The sequence below is a fragment of the Euprymna scolopes genome, chromosome 3 (assembly GCF_053919585.1).
Source record: "Euprymna scolopes isolate OS-2025 chromosome 3, ASM5391958v1, whole genome shotgun sequence".
NCBI lineage: Eukaryota > Metazoa > Mollusca > Cephalopoda > Sepiida > Sepiolidae > Euprymna > Euprymna scolopes.
This window is the reverse complement of record NC_136484.1, coordinates 110,442,281-110,468,871: the sequence shown is the minus strand read 5'-3', so window position 1 is coordinate 110,468,871 and position 26,591 is coordinate 110,442,281. Positions and strand designations below refer to the sequence as shown.

The window sequence follows — 26,591 nt, the reverse complement described above, 5'->3', positions numbered from 1 at the left end:
CCCATTTTTCTTTTCTTGTCTTATTCTTTATCTCTATTTTTTTCTGTTTTGTTGATTGTTTCAGTGTCTCACGCAGCCATGATTATCCTTTCGGTGCATTATGTATTTTTCTAGTTCTTTTTAGTGTCATTTACAGTCTTCTATACAAACCAGACCTCATCGCCATCTTTCTTTTTCACGTAGAGTCGATCAACATCGTCCTTTGGGTGTAGTGCGTTGTGTATGGTCATGTTGTCCTGGTCTTCTGATCGAGCTGCCTCAGTTCTTCTTTAGTCTACTCAATGAACGGTCCAGAGTATCTTACTAGTGATACTGCCTATGTATTTATTCCTTTTATTAGATTTCTGCTATATAATTTAGTTTCTAGGAGTTTTCTTGTTCTCTTGGGGTATTTCTTTACAATTCTCTCTCTTTCATTATTGTTGCTTTGATGGTGTCTTCTTCCAAAACTCCCAAGTATTTATAGGCGTCTTGTTCCCCTAGTGCTCTCATCTCCGTTTGGTTAGGTCTTTTGTCGTCTCTAGTATTGTCATCTAATCTGGCATGTTTGTTTCCTGCATGCATATTTTGGGGGGTTGAGCTCGTCTTTCATAATGTTGTGAATTATTAAACCAGTATGCATGTATCCTGTCGTGTTCTGGTGCTCTCCAGTTCGCCATTTTTCTTTAGGGTTCCCTTGCTAATTTCATTCACTGTTTGTTTCGATCTTTTGTAGTTCTTCTTTCATGCCATTCAACCATTCGGCATTTCTACTGTAGTCTCGTCGTTCTTCCCATATCTTACTCCAGTAAATTTTTGTTTATGTCGGGTTTGGTTGTTCTGTTCTTGTTTTTCCTCCGTTCACATTTTGATAGAATTGGCTATCATTTTTTTTTTTCAAATGTCCTATTTTGCTTGCACTGTTCAGATTTATATCAATACTAGCAAAATTACCCGTCGTTGACTGGGTTCAAAAACAGCCTACAGAATATGGACTCTGATTTATGAAAGTATGATACGTTATGAAAAGGGAGGTTGTAAAGAGATAGCTTCGAATTTGGGGGTATCAAAACCAAAGCAAAATATGATGAAAGTAAAAATAAAATAGATAAACCCCATAATTTATTATACCATACCCATTCACACTGAAACACTTATCACAATATTCTGTGGATCTATATTAAAAAAACTTTGTTAAACTTTGCGACATATTTCCATTCTATGGAGGCCAGGCACGAACGAACACCCCATAATTTTATTATACCATATTTCTTCAAACTGAAACATAATTATCAAAGTATACTTACGCAGATAGATATGAAAAGTCTTTATTAAAGTTTGTGCCTATTTCCATTCTATGGAAACCAGGCGCGAACGCAGACCCCACAATTTTATTATACCATCCTTATTTAAGTTAAAACATACTTATCAAAGTATTCTTATGTACATCTATATCAAAAACACTTGTAAACGTTTTGTTTTAATTTTTAAATTTTTTATTTCCATATTTTGTGGACCAGGCGCGAACGCAGACCCCACAATTTTAATGAACCACCGTTCTGCCAGATCAAACATACCCATTCCTGTGCCTCGATACATCTTCTATCATTATATGTAATCAGTTTTTTTTAAATAGTCAACTATATAGGAGCCTATTCGTGACCAGACACACACACACACACACACACATTCAGCTTTATATTATAGATTGTCTCAGTTTCACTTCTTTTGCTTCTATTTTTTTGGTTCAGTTCTTCCTGTTTCTTGTTTAGCCTCTCCTCATTAGTCTTATTACCAATTTTCAATCTTAGCCATGTTGTTGTCTTCCTGTTTTTTTTATTTTGGCTTCTTTTTTATGTTTTTTGATTTGGGTTTCTAGCCTTATTTCCCATCCAGGTTTTGTCGATGCATCTTTTCTCGGCCGTTTTTTTTTTCTGATTTGAACTTCATGCTTACCATTGTGGCTTCTGCGTAAATTAAATCAAGTCTATGGCTGTATCTGTTTTGATGCGTAGGAGAAGCTTGTCAACTTTTCCGTTTGTGTTTTTAATTTCTTCTGCTCTTGATTCCTAAAAATGGGGGCTTTGTTTTTTCCTCGTCCATGAACTGCATTATTTTTTCTATATCATCTGCTTCGTCCTTTATTAGCTTTGTTTTATTGTTCTCGATTTCCACGTTTGTAGAGTCAATTCTTTGTAGGTCCTCCGCCTGTGGCGTCTTTGCTTGTGAGGTTTCTACTTGTGGGTTTCTACACGTGCAGTTCTAGTAGGGACTGTTTCATGCTCAATTTCCTCATTTATTTTTTGCTGTATTTCTGTTAGTTCCAGTTTTGATAACCATCCTTTCTTGAGTATCAGTCTTGCTTCAGTGGAATTGTGCAATTTTCTTTCTTTTTTATTTTACTTAAGTCGAAGTTCTCAGAAATCAAGGAGCCCACTACATGGTTGGGTGGTTGGTTGTTTTTGTTTTACGGCATATCAACCCTTTTCAGGTTATTTAATGCCGAATCCAAAGATTTGGAAGAAAACTTTTTTTAATAGAATATATTTGTTGTTTTCAAGTCGTTTTCTATTTAACCCATAGTTGGGACCCTAACAGGTACTACCACTCCGGGTCAGAGTGGACCTGGGAGCAATGGCAATTAAAGGGTGGCTCTACACTCCCCAAAGCCCGCAAGCTGGGGCCTCACGACTGGATATAGTTTAAGGTCATATCCAGGAGCCCACTACGTGGAGCTAACACTTGAACTCTGTATAAGATACATAGATAGATATTCGAATGTTCCATTAAACTTCTTACTCTCTCAAATACTATTAGTAAAAAAATTGATAACATATTTTTCCTCTCCCTAATTAACAATTTTCATATGTTGTGGTATAACTTTCGTTTTGATCTCTTGGTCTTACTGCATTCCAGGACAAGAATTTATCTAGTCTGATGGAGTATCCAGCTTCGTGCAGTTACTTGAGGTAACATCACTTGAAGAAGGTGTACCATTCTTCGTAAACGCTAATGTGGGTTAGCTATAGAAAGATCTTATTTGGGCTGCGAATACGATGTGACCTTGAATATTTGATCAGGGTTTACTTCTCAGGAAAAGTATCCTCATGCCAGATGTTCTGACAAACCCCTGTGCAGAGAGATATTAGGCACTCGAGGATCGTGTCTAGTAGGAATTCAAGCTCTCTCTTTCTATATTTGTATGTACCTGTGATCAGTATTATTATTAGTAGTAGTAGTATTAATAGTAATATTAATAGTAGTAATAGGTGGAGGAGGAGTAATATCAGTAGTAGTATCAATAGTAAGAGGAAGAAGATGAATAATATTGACACTGTTGTTGTTATTATTATTAGTAGTAGTAGTCGTAGTATTGTAGTAAAATTATTAGTAGTAGTATCAGTAGTAGTAGTAGTAGTAGTAGGAGGAGGAGGAGGAGGAGGAGGAGGAGGAGAAGGAGGCGAAAGAGAAGAAATAGTGATATTATCATTAGTAGTCGTCATTGTAGTATGATATTACTATTATAATTATTATTGTTTATACAGGGTGGTTACTAGAAAAGCGAGAAATTTTGTAAACGGTAATATATTTTTACAAAGGCAAGGAATTGTTTTTTTTTCTTTTTGTTTTTTTTTGTTTGTTTGTTTGTTTTTTGTTTTTTTGAACTCGTTCCTTTTTGACAAGTAAACAACTGCTCGTTTCAAATTTGTTACAATATTATCAAAGTGATACTTTGTAATCGTTAAACAAAAAATTGATAACACAACTAGATATTTTGCCTGCCCCCAAATCGGATATAAAAATAATCCTATGCCTTTAAAAGTCTGTCTCCGTCCATAATTTTGAGAATCAAGATTGAAGAAGCAAATAAATCAGACGCAATAAAATTTTAACAAAATAAAATTTACGAGCTCAAATTTCCCGCTTTTCTAGCGACCACCCTGTAGTATCAGTAGGAGTGACAATAGTAGGAGGAATAGTCTTTGTATAGTTAGTACTATTAATAGTATAATAATAATAATAAGAAGAAGAAGAAGAAGAAGAAGAAGAAGAAGAAGAAGAAGAATCAGTAGTACTACTACCGTGTGATTTTAATTTTTGTTTCTCTATGTTATACGATGACGAATACTGTCGTTGATATTTCAGTTGGACAAAACCCCGCTACACATAGCGTTGGAGTGCGGCAACACAGAAATGATGGACTTCCTCATAGACAAGTTCAAAGCGAACATTATGGTGCGTGCCAAAGACGGCAGCACCTTGATGCACCTGGCAGCCACAAGTCCAAATCCCAACATCGCCATGCTTTTTCTCAAGAAAGGGGTGCCTCTAAATATGGCAAATAAGGTAAGAAGTCTTTTGTTCTTCCGGTTTGATCGCTGTTGTAATAATATGCATCGTTGACGTCGGCCACACAACAGGGGAAATATGATTTTTATTGATAACGAAATATGTGTTTAGAACAAATATGAATTAAATAAATGAATTAAAACAATTTAATTGAAATTTTTATACAATTCCTGTTAGACATGAAAAAACTAAAATGGTAAACGTTAAATATCGCGACCAGAGCAGAGTGCGAAGAAAAAACAACTCCTGTGTAAGCATTAAAAATGGTTTTATATTGTTTTTGTAAAATACTACCAAGCAGCCCTGCGTTGCCCGGTCATAAAATACACTTAAATATGATATTTTAATACATACATATTGCGTATTTATTATTATAAAGCCAATTCTCTATCGATTGTACCTAATTTATAGTAGTGATATGAAAAAATTAAGATAAAAATATGACTTGGGTGCTATTGTCTAGAATCGAAACCAAAGTATACAAGTCTCCAGCCTTATTCCTTAGCCTCTGACCCACGCCCATACGTATATAAATAGGTAAAAACCTATGAGTTTAACCTATGGGTGTAGATTTGTGTATGCAAACAGGTTTAGTCGACTACTGCTGCCAACGTCAACTGCTTAGTTTCCAATTTTCACCTCTTAGTACCAATATTTACGGTTAAAAACCAAATCGAAAGTGATCTAAAGATCCATTTACACTGTACTATTTCATCTCTGTAGACCAAATATTCAGAAAGGAGTTTAGTAGAGACTTTTTGCACACACACCGACAAAGTAATATATGTGTGCGTGTGTGTGTGCGCGTGCGTGTGTGTGAAGAATGTAATCTAAGCATAAATAAAATTCAGCGGAATAGTGAAATGAAACCAATCAACTAATTTGAAAACATTAAAATTGAGTAAGTAATTGGCGCTCGTTTTTCAAAGGAATATGAAAATTATTTAACCTTCATGTAGTCGCTCGCATATAGTGACTAAGTATATCAAGAAGTTCGTTTTAACATTTTTTTTTTTTTAATATAGAAAGTGGGAGTTTAATATTAATGTCAGCGCGAGAAAAACTCAACTTAATGTATGTATGTATCTATCTATCTATTATATAAAAGTGATTTATGTATGTGTGTGAGTTCCTTTCTCATATGCTCAGCCGTTTCGGGACCTATCAACAAATTTCACACAAAAGTAATTTATATGTCTGCCAGTGTTCTTAGATATGGTTTGTATAGACATTCATCCAATAAGTCTCTAAAATCAAAAAAAAAATTCGATCTTAAAAATACTCTTTCGCTTTTATAGATAAAAAGAAAAATTTTCCCAGGGGGATATTCTGCATTACACCGGCAAAATAATCAGTGTTGCCAATTTAGCGGTTTTCCAGCTAGATCTGGATATTTTGTTTGCCATCGGGTAAAATTTTGATCTAGCGGCTAATGTTTTTTTTTTCTAGAAAATCTGGAGATGTTTGATACCCACAAACCCACAATTTAAGATTTAAAAAATGAGGAAAAGCGCTTAAAAATACTTTTAAACATAGACTAAACTCATTCAGGTAGGTAGAAAAGTAGCATTTATTGTCTTTTGTAGCAATTATTTATTGACTATTTGTTTGTTTGTTTGTTTGTTTGCTTTTTGTTTTGTTTTTTGTTGTTGTTATGGTTGTTGTTGTTGTTGTTGTTGTTGTTGGGGGGTGCACTATTTTGGGGGGATACCATTCTTAAACTCGTTATAAAATCTATTTTTCCAAGTACTTTTTTATCTTAGAGTTAGTGGTAGTCATAGATTTTTTTCATACACGTTTTTCAAGAATGAACTCCCCAACGGTTAAGCGACGTGCAACCAATTATTTGTTGTAAAGACAGCTAAAAGAAATTAAATAAAAATAAGCGTAAACACAATTTCAGCACTTATAAAAGATACTTGAATTTTACTTATTATTTTGACTTAATCTAGTTTCGTAAACAACTGTCAGTCAATCCTGGTTGATATACTCCGACATTTTGAAGATCACACAGCGCCTGCATAATCTGTGCGTGCTTCACCACGTGAGCTAGGCTGGCGCAATGGTCTAAAAAGTTCCTCCGAAAGATCTCTCATCCAATGTGCCACAAAGACTAGAATTGTTTTCTCTTCCTTTTAGGAGGGATGGTATTCCCTCCCCTCAATGTAATATGGTAGTTTATTGCTATGGTTAGTGTGAGGTTTACTATGTGGGGCGTATCATTTAAAGCTTGGAAGTTAGAATTTCTCAACATATTCCTCTTTGTAGGTAGACAAAGAAAATCGTTAACATCCGAGCGTTTACAAGTTAATGAATCGGCTGTTGCTGAGCATTTATTGCAGTACCAAGTCTATACTTAAGGGTATACGGACGAAGCATTATCTGTTTTGCACATAGCATATTTGAAGACACACTTGAAAATTCTCGAAGCGGTTTCTATTAATTTACGTCAACCATCTCAGTGCAAACAAATGGGTTATAACAATAACTTTGAACTTATGAGTATACGTTGAGAATGTTTCTTCCCCATTTTTCTATTCCTTCTCAACTCTCCCATGTTTATTTATTTATTTATTTTTGCTCACCTTCGGTAATTATTAATGCTCTTTTGAGTACGTTTTAATCAATTTTCCCCTCGTTGCCAACGATCACAGTAAAAAGTGTCGTCCAAAAAATATCACATTGTTTTTTATCTGTTCCACCCCTCCAGTTCCTTCTTTTTGTTTTTTGAATATGTGTTTTAAATATCGCTTCGGAGTAGAGGAGATAAAAAATATTTTCTTAGTGTTTCTTATTGTTTCTCTTTGTATGACATTTTTCTTTTTTAGAAACATGAGTTAAAATTAAAAAGATAAATGGAAAAAACTTTAACGATTCATAAGAATGGCATTGCACTTGGTCACTGAAAAAATTATGTCACGCTTGAGGCCCTAGTAAGCAAGAGCTGACGTAAAGTTAGACTGTCGATACTGAAATAGACCTTTTTTTACGAAAACATTAGAAAACTTGGACTTGCATTAAAAAAGAGAAAAATAAGAAATACGATTTATACTGAAACTGAACTTATTCAATATTAATTTAAAAAAAGAAAAATGAGAATTAATTCAAAAGGAAAAAGTTCTGTTTTATTTCTATGAACCCGTATTCTAGAAATTAACATTTTGTTGTTTCATAGATTAAAGGTTAAAATTCGTTTATTATTTACCTAAAAATTGCATTTAAAAAAGTTTTAAAAAGGAACACGAAATCTAATGAGTGAGAACCTTTTCGCATCTCTAGTCTTTCTTTCTCGCGGAATAAACGCTACCAAGCTATATCTGCTCTATCTTTACTTTTATGATAGGCGCTCGACTGAGCTTCAATTTATGAACTTGCCTTACAAAACATTCACAACAAACACTCGCCTAACTACAATTACTGCCAACAATTTCCGCCACTCTCTGTCTGTGCCTGACTACTGTGAACTGACTACAACATGGTCGTATTCAAGTCCAATGTAAGCAAATTCTTGTTTAGTAGTCTACCCAATTTCTACTATTGTCTCACTGACCACCTTACACACATTACTCTTATCCTTAAGTGTCTTTCAGGCCTTGATAAGTGGTGACTTCTTTGTAAAAAAAACATGAAGAACTGGTTCTTTAAAATAGCAAGTGACATGTTGATAACTGGAACGCAAATGAAGGCTTTTAGCATATAGAAGTAAATAACAAAGACATAAGATTGTTTTCACAAATTTTTCTTGTGATGTTATATAGAACTTTTTTGTACATCATATAGTCACCGCTCATCAAGACCTGGAGGCCACTCAAGGATAAGGGTTAATGTGTACAGTGATGAAAATTTAATAATAATTTATTTTAGAGGACAGTTCTCCAAAACCCCGTTCATGTTGGACTTGAAAACGTCCATGTCATAGTCTACCGGGAAGCAGATCTGCGGTATTGAGTTCTACAGGCGAGCAACTCTAGAAAAAAAACTCTGCTCATAGAATTTTCGCTTAGATTTAGGCACAGCTAAAGAGTAAGGGAAATTGATGATAGTTGTCGCAGCTAGTCAGGTGTTTGCTACGAAAGACTTACCGGGGGAAACTATATAGTGAAGTTCAGTGGAGTACCTGCTATGAAACTAAAGGTAGAGTAAAGAGAGACTGGCAACGTCTCTTTTACGAGATAGAAGCTGCAGAGAACAGAAAATCTTTTCGGGTCTATATTTGCGTATTAATGTTTGTGCGTGGACGTAGGTAGTGTTTTTTTACTTTTTTATTGAATATATATAATCAATCGATATATGTTTCCGTTCTAATTTCTTAATTTAATGATTACCTTTATCTAAAATGTAATTTCATTACTACTTATCATTGTTATATTTGTACTGTCTTGTAAACAGATTGGTTTATTCTTAAATTTCAGTCCGGCGCGGTAGCCCTGCACATGGCATCTATAAACGGAAACGTATCGATGGTGAAATCCTTAATACAGAAAGGAGCTTCTGTTGACACCGAGACAAAGGTAAAACATTAATAATAGTAACACATGTACATTTAAAAAAAAAAACATGAATTAAGCGTTGGCATAAATAATAACGATAATAATAAGTCAGCAGAAAACGGTGTTAGGCCAGAATACGTTCCGCGTATAAAATACTTCCTCTTACAATAGGTTCTGGTTAAAAAATAAAAGTTATGTTATTGAAAATAAGTATACGAGTAGTTTGTACAATTTTTTTTTATTCAAAAAATATTATTCTAAATATATTTTTCTTTTATATTTTTTTAAATATTTTTCTTCTAATTATGAAAATTTTTAATGAAAGTTATTTTAATTCGGAAATATAATTAACAATTTCATTAAATATTTTTATTATTAAAAAGGTGTTTCATATTTTCGAGATAATACCAAATCAACTCAGTGCGTAATGATTTTGTAAAAAAAAATGGTCAAAAAATTAATATTAATCCTATATTCATGAAATGAACTCAATTTGATTATATATACATTTTTCATGTAAATCAATTTCATGAAATAATTTTATACTGAAAATGAATTATTATTACTGTACAAAAAAATATTTAAAATACTAATTCTTCCAAAATCCAAAAAAAAATCAGAGGAACTGTTTAAATACGTTTTTGTATTGCATTGTAAACTTTTGTTTTTAACCAACACCGGAAGTAACAGAAAGTATTTTTATCTGGAACCTATTTTAGCCTAACACCGTTTTCTGCTCACTTCAAGTCGGGACTCATTTCGTTACGCCATATTTTTAGGCATTGATTTGAATATTGTGTTGTTAGAGAAAATTATACCACATACCGAAATTCCGACGACAAGCACATTGTTCTCGAGTTCAACATCGTAAACATTGTTGTTATAGGAAAGTTTACGTGATAACGATCTAGTGGAAAAACGCCTTGCTGCATTAAATACAGTGTCACATGATAGAAGTATACTACGTAACAAAGTTCCAGTAATAAGCAAGTTATTTCCATCAGCAACGACTATCTTTTCCTCCTCTTTGTTTGTTTATATTATTATTAATGTTATCCTTTTCTCTTTTTTTACAGGATGGTTATACTGCCCTGCATTTGGCAGTGAAACATTCCAGGCCACAAGTAGTACAAACCTTGTTGGGGTTTGGAGCCAGGGTGGATGTAAGAGCAGGCAAGGTAAGGAATAATACTATGGTTTAAATGGTAGAAATCACAAATACGTACCTCTCCACACAGAGAGGGGGGGCGGATGGAAGAGACAAAGAAGGTGAGAGAAAGAGAAATAAGCATACGACGAGAACACGACAGAGATAAAGAGGGACACAGAGATAAGTTGAAAGAGACATCAACGGTAACAGTTTTAGCTAGGAACAAAGTGCAGTATCTGTTCTAATGCTACACTTTATCTATTCTGTCCTCGGTCGGTGGAGAAGAAGTCCTTCTACATAGAAGTAATTTTTATTTTTTGTCCTAATCCGAAGCATCCTATTTTGGAGAGCTGGATTTTTCTTACATTAAAAACCGATTTTGTATCCAACTTTGCCCCGCTCTCTGAGTAAGTGAATAAAAACAGCAAATAGTAGTTAGAGTTTGTCTTGGTCTCCTTTCTGACATAAACTGCATACAACGGGCAGGTGCCAATGTGTAATTGTGTTTACTACGTTACAAATTGAAACAACCCCTCCTTACTCCCATGAAAAAGGACTGATCTGTTCCATCGATAAAAGGAGCGATCTGTTCCGTCGGTAAAAGATACTTAAAAAGGTGGAAGAAAAAGATAATAACCTCTTCGCTGTCTCTGAAAGAAGCGGGTAATGCCTGGGGTGCATAGCATTCTAAAACAAAACATGTCACAATTTGACCCTGGCTGCTGAATGCCGAAGGGTGAGTCAAAAGTTTTGTAGTATTTTCAATTCGGTCACGTGATATACGCGCCACAAACTCGTGCTTGGAACTCTATACCGCTGGCTGCTTTCCAGCTAACTACAACCGTTTTTTTTTTCAAGTCCAATGTAAACAAGTTCTTGTTCAGGCGTCTTCTTAAATAATCAAATTCTACGCAAGTTTTAACACTACCCATTGTTACGATGTTGTCTCGTCGACCTCCTAACACTCATTAACCCTTAACCTCGTGTGGCCTTCGGGCCTTGATAAGCGGTGACACACCTGAAAAAAGTTCACTTATCCGAGTTCTAAGTCTCTATTTATCTTATCAGATTAGATACTGTACGTGTGTGAAAACAAGCTTTGTCTATAAAAAAGAAATGATGGTGATGATAATGATGATGATGATCATCATCATCATGGAGTGGCCAGAGAGTATTAAATATACGGAAGTGTCCAGAGAGTTGAAAGGGAACATGAAGAAAGTAAAAATAAAACCAATAATAATAAGAGCACTGGGAATATTCTCAAAAAAGAATGGAAGAGGTTTATATCAAGGGGGTGGCTAAGAAGATATAAACGGATAGCAGTAATAAAATGGCTGAAATATTTAAAAAAACTTGAATGCAGAGACTAATACACATGAGCTACAAACGATAATTGGCCACATATAAACTGCAACAGAAGTAAAATAAAAAGATAGAGGAATACCACATGGAATTAAGGAAACTAAAACCATATAATTAAAAGTTAGCCCCCCCCCCAAATGTAGTCTTGCTACCACACCAATTAATCGTGAATGGTCAAGGAGGATTGAAAGATCGAGGGGAGAAAGCACTTACCAGACCTCCACTGGATGAATGCGAAGAGAACTGGAATCTTACAGAGGCTTATTGTCACCCAAAATCCAGTCAAGACCAATGATCGTTGCCAGCGAGAAATCAATAAGAAACGGCTGTTGTGATAACGATAATTCATTTGCAAAGGTTACCGAAAGAGGTGAAATTTAAGGAGACGTGTAGTCACTCATACCCTTGAGAACACTACAGTTGTTCTCAAAAAGAAATTTTTGACGATAGCCTGTGTAAAAACTTACTAGTGAATAATAATAATAATAATAATAATAATAATAATAATAATAATAATAATAATAATAATAATAGGAAAAGAAACCGCTACACGGACGATTCATAGGGACGACAAAAGATGAGACTAATGAAAACACTTCGACATGGCTACAAAAAGGAAACCCAAACAGAGAAACTGAATTCCTCATAACAGCTGCACAAGATAATGCTATCAGAAAAAATAACATCAAAGCAAGAATCGACAAGACACGAGAAAACAGTGAATGCAGACTCTGTGGACGAAATGAGGAAACAATAAACAACATAAACGAATGCAGCAAACTAGCCCATAAAGAATATAAGAATAGACACGATCGAGTGGGAAAATCAGTACACTGGGAATTGTGCAGACAACTACATCTTGAAAAACCTGACAAATGGTACAAGTACAAACCGGCAACAGTACTTGAAAACGAAAGTAACAAAATTGTATGAGACATGGATATACAAACAGACAACCCCATCCAGCAAGAAGACCGGATGTCATAATAGTTAACAAGAAGGAAAAGTCCTGCCAGATTGTAGGTTTTGTCGTCCCAGCAGCTACAGAGTGAAGATCAAGGAAACAGAGAAGCAGAGCAGATACGTGAAACGGGTCAAGGAGCTCATAGGGATATGGAAAATGAAGAAAGTAAATATAACACCAATAATGGTAGGAGCACTAGGAACAATAATGGAAACCTTTGAAAAAAGAATTGGCGAGATTGAAATTAGAGAGATTGCTGAGAACGGATAACATTAATGAAAACGGATGAAGTATTAAGGAAAATCCTTGAGTGTGGAGACTAATGGTCCGCGGGCGCTAGACTGGCATACAAAAATTACTTTACCAAAGAAACATCACTTGAGAACTGGATAATTACATAATTGTAAGTTAGTACTCCCCTTTTTATTTTTTCTTTCTCGCCATCATAAACTGCTGCTGCACCAGATAAAACGGGTCAAGGAGGATGGAAAAACCGAGGAGAGAAAGCACTAACCAGACCTCGGCTGGATGAGCGCGAGGAGGACTGGGGGGCGTTTTGCCACTCATATCCCAATGAAGATCAATGGTCACTACCAATGGGAAATCAATAGCAGATGACTTGCGATAACGCAAATTAATTTGCAAAGGTTGTCGAAAGAGATGGAGAGTACTGGAAATCTGGGGAGACTTGTTGTCACTCAAACTCCAGGGAACACTGTAGGCTGTTTTCAGAGAGCATTCTTTGATGATGGCCTGCGTGAAATTTCCTAGTGAATAATAATAATAATAATAATAATAATAATAATAATAATAATAATAATTCTGATTTCGTTTATCAACGTCTCTCTGGAAAGGGATTGGATTAATTTCCAGAAGATTTCCCTCAATCCCGGCTTCAAACCAGGAGCTTCAAAGATCAAGGGTTTTCCTAAGGATGTTGGTTGTACCTACAATATCAGAGGTCTGAAAGCCGCCTAAAACATCGGGGATTTATAATTTTTTCAACTGTCCTTCCAGACGATTTGATACTACTCCTAGTGTACCAACTACGACCGGGATTATTTGTGTTTTACCCCCGTGTATACGCCTTATCCCCAAGGCCATATAATAATATTAATAATAATCGATTCATTATCGTGGTTCAGTGTAAGAATACTGACTACACGATATCTGCTTGTTACTATCATTCATTGGAGTCAAATTAAATGGCTTAAGGACAAACTGGCAGTCGTTTATCGGTTAAACTGATTAGAATCTTGACCTTTCTCGCGTGACGTTGCTTTCGACTTATTCGAACGACGGTGTGTTTTAAAACAGAGTTCATCATAGAAGTATGGTGTGGTTTTCCTGAAGCATTGTTAAAGATCCAAGGTATTTTTGAAGGCTTACAATGCAGGAATGTACAGTCGTTATGAGCAGATTAACAAATAAATAAATGAATAAGAAATAATTCAATAATTTTTTTAATATTATTTTCTTTATTTATTTATATTTACTTATTTATCTATCTGAATTCTTTTCTTTTGCAACTGTGGATGATATTTATTCCAAAGGTCCTTTCGGGTAATAACCCATCATCAGTGGAAAAATAAGTACGGTCCACAGTTGAAAAAAAAAATTTAGGTAGATAAATAAATAAATATGAATAAAAAATAATATAAAAAAAATTATAGAATTATTATTTTTATTTGAGTATCTGCTCATAACGACTGTGCATTCCTGCATTGTAAGCCTTCAAAAATACCTTTTAGAGTTAATCATAGTCTATAAGTGCTGTGATAAGGAGCGTAGGTCGAAATATTCGTCATCCAAAAGATCAAAGAAAATAAAAACTTGAACGCAGGTGATATGGAACAGAATTTCATAATTTCTATCAGCTTGTATTATCGTCTTAGCTTCGTAAACTAAAATGTATTTATAATAATTCATTATTATTTTTCTTTGGTTTTCTTCCAGATGCAAGAAATGCCTCTTCATTTAGCTGCTACAGTTAAAGATGGCGGAACCTGTGCAGAAATGTTATTAAAAAGTGGAGCGAACTCCAATGTTCAATTGGCGGTATAAGAACAACTTTTAATTCTATCTTTTTATGAGAAAAAAAACCAAAAGCGATTTTATAATAAATTTAGTTCCAACTTATTAGCTTTATCTGCATGGCGATATATAGTTAGTCCGCTTTTGATATGCATTTATATATATATATATATATATATATATATATATATATATATATATATATATATATATGTATATATGTATATATATATATATATATATATATATATATATTTCTACAGAAATATATATATATTTCTACAGAAATATATATTTTTTTCTACAGAAATATATATATATATCTACAGAAATATATATATATATATATATTTCTACAGAAACATGTATATATATCTACAGAAATATATATATATATATATCTACAGAAATATATATATATATATATATATATTTCTACAGAAATATGTATATATATCTACAGAAATATATATATATATATATATATATATTTCTACAGAAATATGTATATATATATGGAAAAATGCGCGCATAAAAAGTAATATTCTTAAGATTTTATTAAACCTGGAAAAGTAAAAGACAAGAAATTCAACCTGGAAAAGTAAAGAACAAGATATTCTAGTAAAGTAAAAAATAAGAATTTTTTAGACTTAACATATTGCAGCTAAAAATAAAATTTGAATATTGATAAATATTTTATTTATTATTTGCATATGTTGTTGTTTATTGTTGAGTTAGAAATGGTGTCAGTCGCTGGGTTGAACTTATTTCCCCCCTATTATTTGCATATATTTAGGTAGTGAAAATTGTTTGAATAAAATTAATTCATTAGTTAGTTAGTTAGTAGATGGAATTAATAATTTTATAATTTACATAAAAATTAATCATTTTATTATATTATAATTAGGATCATTTAATTCTTTCTAACTCAACAATAGATAACAACATATGCAAATAATAAATAAAATATTTATCAATATTCAAATTTTATTTTTAGCTGCAATATGTTAAGTCTAAAAAATTCTTATTTTTTACTTTACTAGAATATCTTGTTCTTTACTTTTCCAGGTTGAATTTCTTGTCTTTTACTTTTCCAGGTTTAATAAAATCTTAAGAATATTACTTTTTATACGCGCATTTTTCCATATAATCCATGATTTTTCCAGGCATTGCTATTGTATTAATATATAAATTTATAATATTTATTAATGATTGTAAAAAAAATTAGCTCTAAAACACACATTTATGCAATATTTATCATTCAATCACAGTAGTTCCGAGCCAGGGTCTCTACCGAGACTGCGGTTCATGAATTCGTGATCTGTATAGAGCGTAAACTAACAAAAAAGAAGATGGCACTCGGTGTCTTTTTAGATATCGTTGGAGCTTTTGACAACATACACTTCAGTAGTATGTTCAAGTCGCTACGAGAACTCAATGTGCCACCAGTACTCATCCGATGGATTGAGTATATGGTGAGGCACAGAACAGTTCAAGTAGAACTACTGAGGGCAACTGTTAAAAGGGAAGTAGTTAAATGAAACCCCCAAAGTGGGATTTTATCACATTTACTATGGAACTGTATGCTGAATCCTCTTTTAAAGGAGTTTAAAAATAGGAATATTTATGCCCATGCTGCTGCTGATGACATCGCAGTGCTGGTCGCGGGTTCCAAAGCATCATTGGTCAGACGCATTGCCAAAATGGGACTACATTTTTCATCAACTATGATAACGAAAAGTTTGAGTTCATTCAAAGAAGATGTATATCATAGAATTCACTAATATTTTTAATCCATAAATTCACCATTTTTTGCTATAAAATCATAAGGAGAGTTAAAAAAAAAATTAGTTATTAAAAAAAAAGTTCGTTTTTTTAATTATAAAAAAACGATACACGGGATTGAACCTAAAATCTTTCCACCAACCCCCGGTACTCTAACCGTTACGCTAACATGTCATATTGGCAAGATAGCAGTAAAAAATATTTATATATAAAAAATGTTACGCAAAATAAAAAAAAGCGTTTGTCACTTATGTACTTACTCTCCTGTTTGTGAATCTACATATTTTGTTGTAACTTTTTTTCTACTGAACCAATTTTCGAAATCTTTTTTTCAAAATGTAGCTAATGAGGTGTTCTATCCAACTATATAACCTGTTTGAAATTTGGTTGCGAACGGAATTAGTGGTGTGGGTTTGAATGTGTCTCGATTCATTCAATTTCGGACTTAAGCATATATTCAACCACTGCCGTGGTTGAATGATAACCACTGCCGTGGTTGAATGATATATATATCTACAGAAATATATATATATATATATATATATATATATATATATATATATATATATATACAGAAATATATATATATATTTCTACAGAAATATATATATATATTTCTACAGATATATATAGATATATATATTTCTACAGAAATATATATAGATATATATATTTCTACAGAAATATATATATATATATATTTCTACAGATATATATATATTTATATATATTTCTACAGAAATATATTTTCTTATAATATATATCAATCCTTATTTAAGAAGCTCAATGTAATTACAGAGCAATATAGAGAATAAATGACAAAAAGTTATCTCCCAAAATTCATGATGTTGACCATCTTATAATTTATTCCATTTAATTCAGTTGACTTATACAATACTTGACAGTATCTGTTTCGTAGCGCAAAATCAATCACTTAATTATTATATCAATCAGTGAATCTTTTATGCCCTTAACTCATCAGAATAAATATTTAAAGGGGTATAAGAGTATGATTAAACAGTGGGGATTCCCGAAAAAAAATGTTTGCTGAAATCACCACGCAGAGAATTTCTTGTCTATATCGTTGACCTACTGATGCATTTCATTATTAATACCAAAGCTGACAAACGTACTGGCCAAACCAAGCTGGATAAAAATTATCTCCGGAATAGCCACAATACTCAATTTTAATTGAACTTGTCGAAATGTAAAATAATCTTTTGGAAAATAGAATACAAGTGGATAAGTTTTATGAATCCCTTGATAAATTTGTTGGAGAATTGAAACAGAAAATAACGATCCTTCGTAATAATAAGTACCGTAGGTCTGTAACCGTAGGACTTCATCTGTGACGTTGGCAGGTCATATGACTTTTAGTGACACGGCCTGTTATATTTACGTCGGTCTTGAACAAGGTTTTTGTGTCAAGATGTATAAAGAGTGCCTTCCTTTTCTTTACTATTTTAATTTTTCTTTAATTTAAATTATCAATTTTCTTTTTCTTTTCATTTTGAAACAGAACGGAGAGACTGTTCTTCACCTTGCAGCTCGCAGCGGCAATACAGATTTAGTAGCAACTCTTCTAGAAGAGGACTGCGACCCTATGCAACAATCCAATGTAAGTAATATATACTAATTATTTCTGAGACGATATTTATATATTTCACACTTTGTGTCATTTTGATAGATGCTATATCTTTACAATGTTTCAAGTCAAGAAATATTTTGAGAAGAACTCGTTAATAAAAATCTAAAAGGTCCTTCTTCAGAACAATTATGCAAATATCAGGAAGTCTCTGATTCTGAAGTATGTCTATGACAGGAGATGCTTTTTAGAGCCTCACATCGTGAATATTTGCAGCAAAGAGATGAAACTTTCAGATTGCGAATGCATAAGTTCAGCATCATAACAATGTGATTTGCAATCTCTTCTGATCCGTTCGGGCGGAATAAAAAAAAACAAGGTATTATTTTTGGAACGTCCCTCGTATTTTAAGAACATGTTCAGATGAAACGAGATCGTTATATCGAAACAGATTTAAGTATCAACCTTGTCTTTCGGGATTTATTTTTACATAAAGATTTGTACCTTCGATTATTTGGATTATTCGGACTGTTATTTTCATTTTTATTGTTATTCCAACAACGTTTCGGCCGATGTAACATTCGATCTTTTTCAGGTGCGCCTTGATGAACTCGGCAATCTGTACGGAAGTTCGAACTAACCCCTTTTTGATTATTACTTAACACTTTATCCAAATCGCGGATGAGAGATGATGAAATGAATAGATTTTAGTTGAATGCTGAAGAAGATCATGAGAGGATTGAAAATGATCATGTTTTAGTTTGCAGAGAAGCGGTCTCGTTACAATGTGTTCCAGGGATGGAAAGTTCTTAGAAATAAACTCTGTTCATGAAAATTCCGTTTGACGTGAGGCATACTAAGGAAGAGAGGACATTTATTTGCAAGTATGGTGGAAGGGACAAGTTCTTTCTGTTAATGTCTTATACAGAGGATCCGGAAATTGGAGCTCAGTCGAGCACCTTTCATGAAAATAACGATACAGTGGAAAAACTGCTAACATCTTTTTTTGTGATGAAGTGATGTTAGATTCACAAAGGAAGAAATGGCATTCTAACGTTGTGGTAGGAAAGCGAGTTCTTACATTGCCAGTTTCTGTTAAATAGAAATGATGGAAAAGTTTGAGTTAATCCACGTGTGTCAAAATAGAGGTTTCTATTCATATACAGGTGAGCAAATCATCTGTGTGTATCCAGGTACAGAAAAATCCTATTCTTCAAATAAACCAGAGGAGGAAAAAGAAAATTAGAGGGGGTAGGAAGACAAGTTCTTGCCGTGAATGTATTACCAGGAGGAACCAAATTACAATTATTATAACAATGTTTAATTAACAAATATTATGAGTGGATTGAAAATAATGGCGTTAATGAACAAAGTTCAATTACTGATGATAACGGTTTATTACAAGTAGCAACAGTGAATTTGAAAATGATCATGCCGTAGTTTGTGGAGAAGTAGTCTTGTGCGAATGTGTTCCACAGTTGATAATTCTTGGAAATAAATATCTGTTTATGAAACTTTCATTTGATGTTGGGCATGCGAGGGAAGAAAGAAAATCTCTTTACAGTTGTGGTAAGAAGAAGGGTTCTTACAGAGAATGTTTTCCAAAGAGAAACCAGAGATTGAAGCTGATTCTAGAATTAACCAACGCCTTTTTCTATTATGCTATATGTCGAGTAGGTCTATGCTAAGGTTTTATATTAATAAAATGGGTCTTCAATAAGAGTTCTTACAGAGAATGTTTTCCAAAGAGAAACCAGAGATTGAAGCTGATTCTAGAATTAACCAACGCCTTTTTCTATTATGCTATATGTCGAGTAGGTCTATGCTAAGGTTTTATATTAATAAAATGGGTCTTCAATAAGTTTCCAGATTTTTTCTACAAGCATTTAAAATTGTCGTAGATTCTTGAAAATTCAGTATGGTATCGCTATACATTTTATATAGATATCTGACCAATTTTTTATGATTTCAAGTTCAAATGAACAGCTACAGCAGAAATTGGAATACACCCTACTAAAGCCTGATTGTCACAGCTGGTGAATTTCAAAAATGCAATCTGGACATGAGGATATTATGCAATAAAATTCTGTTTTAAACTTAGAAAAAATGCAACAGAAATGCATCGAAGGCTTAAGACTGCATTTGAACTTCCTTGTATGAATCGAGCATCAGTTTTTGACTGGCTTAAGAGATTCAAGCAAGGCAGGTATGATGAGGGGTATGAGAGGAGTAAGGAAGTCATAACACCAGAGTTGATTCAGACTATTTGACTAAGATGGGCATGAAGACCGTTCCTCACCCTCTCTAGTCCAGACTTTGTTTCTTGTGAATTTTGGTTATTCTCTAAGCTCAAGGAAAACCTTAGAGGTTGTCGTTATGAGGCAATTGAGGAGATGAAAGAAGCTGTGACTAGGGTCATTGACACGCTCACACAAGAGGACTTCCATGGGGCTTTCCAGAGGTTGTTGGAACGGTACAACAAGTGCATTGCAGCCGGAGGAGATTACTTAAAATGGGAGTAGAGTTCCATGTGTGTACTATTAATAAAAGTGTACACACAAAATAAAGTCTGGACACTTATTAAATGCACCTCGTGAATTACATTTTTTGGTGTTGTAAACACATGAATTAATTTAAAGCATATATTCATTAAAAAGAATGCTTAACATTTTTTTTAGTTAGAATTTTTTAATTTTCCCGGGCAACGCCGGTACATGGACCCTGATATATATATATATATATATATATATAGTCATCCACATACAGTACTGTTTCGCAGCTCATCAGTGCGGCTAGACAGGCAACTACCTCAAGCCAGGATTGAAACCCGACCGTTCATACGGCAGTCAAGGCTTCTAACCATTACGCTATTGGCGGCTGCTTGAACGAGTAGTGAGTTTAACGATGTTTTGATATCGTCCGATATATATATATATATATATATATATATATATATATATATATATATATATATATATATATATATATATATATATATATATATATATATATATATATATATATATATATATATATATATATATATATATATATATATATATATATATATATATATATATATATATATATATATATATATATATATATAACTCTTGGTTCGTTCGTAATCAATAGTCTAAATAACCACTGGACGGATGGCTTACACATTTTGGTATAATATGTTTACTGTACTCATGCGTGTTTCTATATATCTCTTTTTAATTATAACATTATACTTAATTTTTCTATAATAAATAGGTGGTTTTCTTTGTACGGATGGGCCATTTTTTATTTGGGGACAATTATTTCATACCGCGTGCCATCACGTGACATCACTAAACGGAACTTTTATATACCAAATTGACTTTTTTCGTTTAAAAATGGAATTATTTCTCTTTCGTTAATATATATATATATATATTTTTAATATTTCGTGTTTATATATATAAAGTACAATTGTTGAATGTAATTCTCTTGATTATATTTGTTTGGGAGAAGCACAATTAAAAAAAAAGATTTAAACGGAGCGAAATTTAAATTTCCATCTCATTTTTACAACAATCCAACACGTACTTCGCAAGTTTTATCATAAGTTAACGAGCAACCCATAAAAATCTGGTAACTGAGTGTCAAATCTTCTTAAAATATTGTAAAGAAAAAAAAATAGAACCTCTCCCTAACATACTGGCAATAATTTGGTTCCGCCCTTCCCTTGAGTGTTCTAATAAGAGGGATTGATTTACTAGGATCTGTATTAGAAGCTGAGCAAAATTATTTAATTGTTGAATTTTTTGAATTTTGGTTAAATTTGTTAGTTTGCAATCGCTAAAAGCCCACATAAAAATTGAACAAAAGATAAAATTAAAAAGAATGGTACTCATGCAGAATTTGCCCCCCTCCCACACACACACCGGATTCCAATTAGTTTAGGGTTCGACCGGCCATCGTGGTGACCGAATAATTCTCACTTTTACAAATATTTTTAACAAATAAATGTTATCAAAGTCAAGATACCGAGAAATTTTCAGTAAATGGCTTAGTTATCTTTTTCGTTTTTTACCCATCCGCAAATGTATTATAATAAAAGTCGATAAAAAGTAATTTAAAAAGAAATTAAAAAAAAAAACAAATGTCAGCATACCCATCCGCAAATGCTATTAAAAAAGTCGATAAAAGTCGTCATTTAAAAAGAAATTAAAAAACAAATGTCTGTAAAAGTGAGGCATTATTAATAAATGTTTAGTAATTTTTCTTTTAATATTCATAAAGAGTAAAACTTTTTTCAAAATCAATAATGTGACAAATAATCGTTTAGTTACTACGACAACGTCAGTAAATAAAAAAGTGTTTCGTGCGCTTGCGTCAGAAAGGGAACGATGCGTGTTTTTTTATGCTGGTCGCCATGGAACTCAACGCCCAAGGAGTACCAAATTCTGTTTTCAAAGAGAAACGTTTACTATCAACTTTCTTTTTAAAAAAGTGCAAGTTTTCCTGAAAAAAAAACTTTCACCTAACAATTTATGGCAAAAATAGCGGCCCATAAAAATCTGGAGTGCTTCTACACTTTATTGCCGAAATTGGAGACGCCATTTTTTTTCACGCACTTGCTATCCAAATCTAGGGGAGACATCATTATATGGCCGAGCGATTACTTCCGGAAAGGGAAAGAATAAATTTACCAAAATTAACATTTATTACTTCCGGAAACGTTAAATTAAACTAAAATTATCATTTATTACTTCCAGAAACTTGGTAAACCGATATTACTGGAGAAAATGAATGTTGACAATTAAAAAAATGTTTAAAATTATTTATTCGTTCGACAAAAACTAAACAAAACAAAAAAACTATTTCATAAAAGTCCAATGTTGCTTTAAAAGTAAATAAAGAAAGTGAAAGAGAACATGTATCTGTAATTGTTTAATTGGAAATGTTTCGATTTAATTGATGAGAACGGGAAAGTTTTTCATGCAACAATTTTTTTTATTATTAAAAACAGAAAATTGAAATGACATATTCATAATAGTTTAACCTGGGCGAGCGCCATTTCAAAACCAAACCAAAACCAAAACCAAAACATTTATTAGTTTTTTTTTTGTTTTTGTTTTTTTGTTTATTTTTTCGTTTGTGTGTTTTTTTGTGTTTTTTTTTTTTTTCGAACAAATAAATAATTTTAAATATGTTTTTGAATTATCAAGATTCATTATCTCCAGTAATATCGGTTTACCAAGTTTCTGGAAGTAACAAATGATAATTTTAGTTTAAGGGAGTAATAAATGTTAATTTTGGTAAAGTTATTTAGTTTAATTTATCGTTTCCGGAAGTAATAAATGTAAATTTTGGTAAATTTATTCTTTCCCTTTCCGGACGCTATCGTTCGGCCAGATGTCTCCCCTAGATTTGGATAGCAAGTGCGTGAAAAAAATGGCGTCTCCAATTTCGGCAATAAAGTGTAGAAGAACCATATCTGCTAGCTGAGTGACAAATCTGCTTAAAATATTGAAAAAAAAGAAAGAAAAAAAGAATAGAACCTCAAGATGTACCAGAAATTTGGAGGAATTTTTGACACCCCTAACAGAAAACTGCGAATATAACATAAAAAAATCGTAGTTTCTCATTTTAAAGTGAGTTGTTTATTTTCTATATGGAATATACTTTCAAAATAAACTATTAAAGTTGTTTAAAAATAATAGAAATGTTATTTTTTATTTAAAAAAAAAACAGTGTTTACAAAATGCCGGCGTGCCTTCGTGCAGCCATTTTTTGACGTAATAAAATCAATAGAATTTTACGAGTTAAATATTTTTCAATTTTTTAATTTTAAAAATCTATCAAAATTTTTCTATTGGTTCAATATTTACGATATTTTCTGGGTCAATATGAAATTTTATGCTCTTTCCAATAAACCAAATATAATATTTTAGACAAACTTTTTTTTTCAAATTCACACCCCCATTTTGAAATGTGTATTAAAATTTTAATAATTAATTTATGTGTCAAAGTTTTACATATCACAAATTGAAAATAAAAGATCAATAAAGAAAATATTCCAATTTAAAACAAAAAAAGAATAGTTTTTTGGAAATGTACCTGTAAAGTCCAAAGTGTAAAACCTTTTTCTTTTTTTTTAAACACGTTTTTCGTTTGTTTTTTTTAAGTAAAGCTCATGTTATTTTTTCCGTTTATTTTCTATTGAAAAAATAAATTTGTACATTCTCTTGAAAAAAAATCTAACTTTTCTCTACTTTCACCTAACTATTTACAGTGTTCATATAAAACATTCATCTTTTCTTTTTATAATAAAAATTCTGTTTTCAAAAAGAAATGTTTACTGCCAACTTTCTTTTTTAAAAAAAATTGCAAGTTTTCCTGACAAAAAAAACTTTCACCTAACAATTTATGGTAAAAATTCACATTTTCTTGGGAAAGAAATCCAACTTTTATTGATAAAAAAAATTCAAAAATAATAAAATAAGTAAACAATACAAAATGCAATTTTTATGAGGAATGTATTCCATTTAAAAAAAGCTGAGCCACAGCAACGCGTGGCCGGGTACAGCTAGTATATATATATATATATATATATATATATATATATATATATATATATATATATATACACGAATTACCATTAGCGTATAAGCGATGCTCTTTGTGTAAAACAAATCGAGCATAGGTATTTCAGACGATGTCAAAACATCGTTAAACTCATGACTCACACAGCAGCCACTGATAGCGTAGTGGTTAGGAGCCTTGACTGTTGGATTTCAATCCTGGCTTGAGGTAGCCGTACAGATGAACTGTGAAACAGCGAAACTGTACTATATGTGGGTGACTATATATATATATATATATATATATATATATATATATATATATATATATATATATATATAACTACCACATAAATATATTTTTAACGAAGTTAATTGCGTAGGGCGGAGAGAAAGCGAAATTCTAGATGATGATTCTTGAATAATTAAAAACCAATATTAAAACTCTATTAGACCAATTGTATCATCGAGACGCTCACACAAGAGGACTTTCATGGGGCTTTCCAGAAGTTGTTGGAACTGTACAACAAGTGCATTGCAACCGGAGAGGATTACTTCGAAGGATACTAAAGTTTCATCTGATTGCAATCAATATAACAAGTGCATTGATACCGGAGAGCGAATAAGAAAAAAAAGTTTTGAAACTAATTGAAGGCACCTCGTAGAAGGTGGAAAGATCCAACATCCGAATAAGTGTGACCGTCACAAAAACCAAGACGAGGAGAACATTTTGAAACATAACTCGAAAATGATTAGGTTTCCTTTCAAAAAAAAGTAACAAGTGAACGTTTCTGAATTACACAACCAGTAATAATAGTGTAGAGTATCACTCACTCAGTCACTCAATCGATCAATCAATCAATCAATCAGTCAATCTTAATCGATAAGTTACGCCTTATTTAAATTTAGGATAATTATATTGATATTGATTAAGCTAAAGAAAACCAATTGGCATCTCGAAGGTCACATCTTTAAAAAAAATATATAGTGTTCCAGAAGTTTTTAACAAATTTCAAGACTTTATATCTACTGAACTATATCTGTTAACATACTTGCTCTATTAAAGTTACGACCTCCACTAATGCCACGTAGATTTATTTTTTATAAAATTGCATAACAAAACACAATGACATTTTATTGTAAATACATTTCTTAAGGAAAAAAGAAAAAAGTTTTAAATGGTTACAATTTTTTAAAAATTACCTGTGATTTGCCTAACTCAATTGCAAATAAAAATGTGGCCTGGAACATTTACCATAAAAATAACGATAAAGCAGAGACAGGCTCTCATCGTCTTTTCTGTAGGAAAGAGGTAGCAGGGAAGAGAAAAGAGCATCTCTCACTAGACTATAAAGTCTATTTTGAACTTTGTCAAGGCAGGATAAGAACTTTCGAGCAGCTCCTTCCCAGATATAGCAGCAGTACTCCATTCTTGGACGTACTTGGCTCTTATATAAGTAGAGAATTGCATCAGCAATGAGATATCTACTGGAGCGGTAGAATGATCCCACCATGTATGTGTTCCATTTCAGATCAGGAGTAAAAGTCATACCCATAAGTTTTTCAACACATGGAACCTCCCTAAGACGAGAGCCATTCATTTCAATTGATGCGAGACGGGGATCAGAGCATTGATGATGTAAAGATAGAAGCTTGGTTTTAGACGCATTAAAATAAATCAACCACCTCTTTCCCCATTGCATTACGTGCTCAAGATAAGAAGGAAAAGAACGTGGTCATTTATGGCCTTTGATGTGCTGCCATAGATGGTAGTGTCGTCAGCAAAAATGTCTACGAATGATCTAAGGGTGTGACTTGGAATATCATTAATATAGATCAGGAAGAGAGTTGGGCCCAGGATGGACCTTTGAGGGACTCTGGCATTAACACTTTGAACTTCTGATTTCTGCCCATCAATCACTACTCTTATGAACCTATCAGAGAGAAATTATTTAATAATTAAGAAGACATTTCCAGCTATATCGTAGCTGGAGATTTTATGGCGTAGACCTTTATGGCATACTCTATCAAAGATCTTAGATATGTCAAGAACAATTGCCCTAGAAAGGAGTCCTCTGTCGAGAGATTTGCTAATCTTATGAGATATAACTGTTAGCACACTGTGTGTAGATCCAGCAGAACGGAAACCATATTACATTCATTGAGGAGGTTTATTTTGCTGAGGTGGTTGATTACTTCTCTATTTAACACAAATTCCACCAACTTGCTCATGATGCACAAAAGACTTATTAGCCTGTACTGAGAGGGAGATGATCGATAACCTGAATTTTTAAATACTGGTTATACTAGTGAGGTTTTCCATGGCTTTGTAAAC

General features: G+C 32.7%; 1 protein-coding gene across 1 annotated transcript in view; it reads left to right on the top strand.

Annotated features, from left to right (window-relative positions):
- LOC145262188 (uncharacterized) overlaps nucleotides 1–26,591 on the top strand; it is a 160,362-nt gene that overhangs the window by 43,119 nt on the left and 90,652 nt on the right. Inside the window, exons 7-11 of the mRNA XM_080119808.1 lie at nucleotides 4,126–4,326; nucleotides 8,742–8,840; nucleotides 9,896–9,997; nucleotides 14,255–14,356; nucleotides 17,637–17,735. Coding sequence (XP_079975934.1) covers nucleotides 4,126–4,326; nucleotides 8,742–8,840; nucleotides 9,896–9,997; nucleotides 14,255–14,356; nucleotides 17,637–17,735 — 603 coding nt within the window. The remainder of the gene's footprint in view (nucleotides 1–4,125; nucleotides 4,327–8,741; nucleotides 8,841–9,895; nucleotides 9,998–14,254; nucleotides 14,357–17,636; nucleotides 17,736–26,591) is intronic.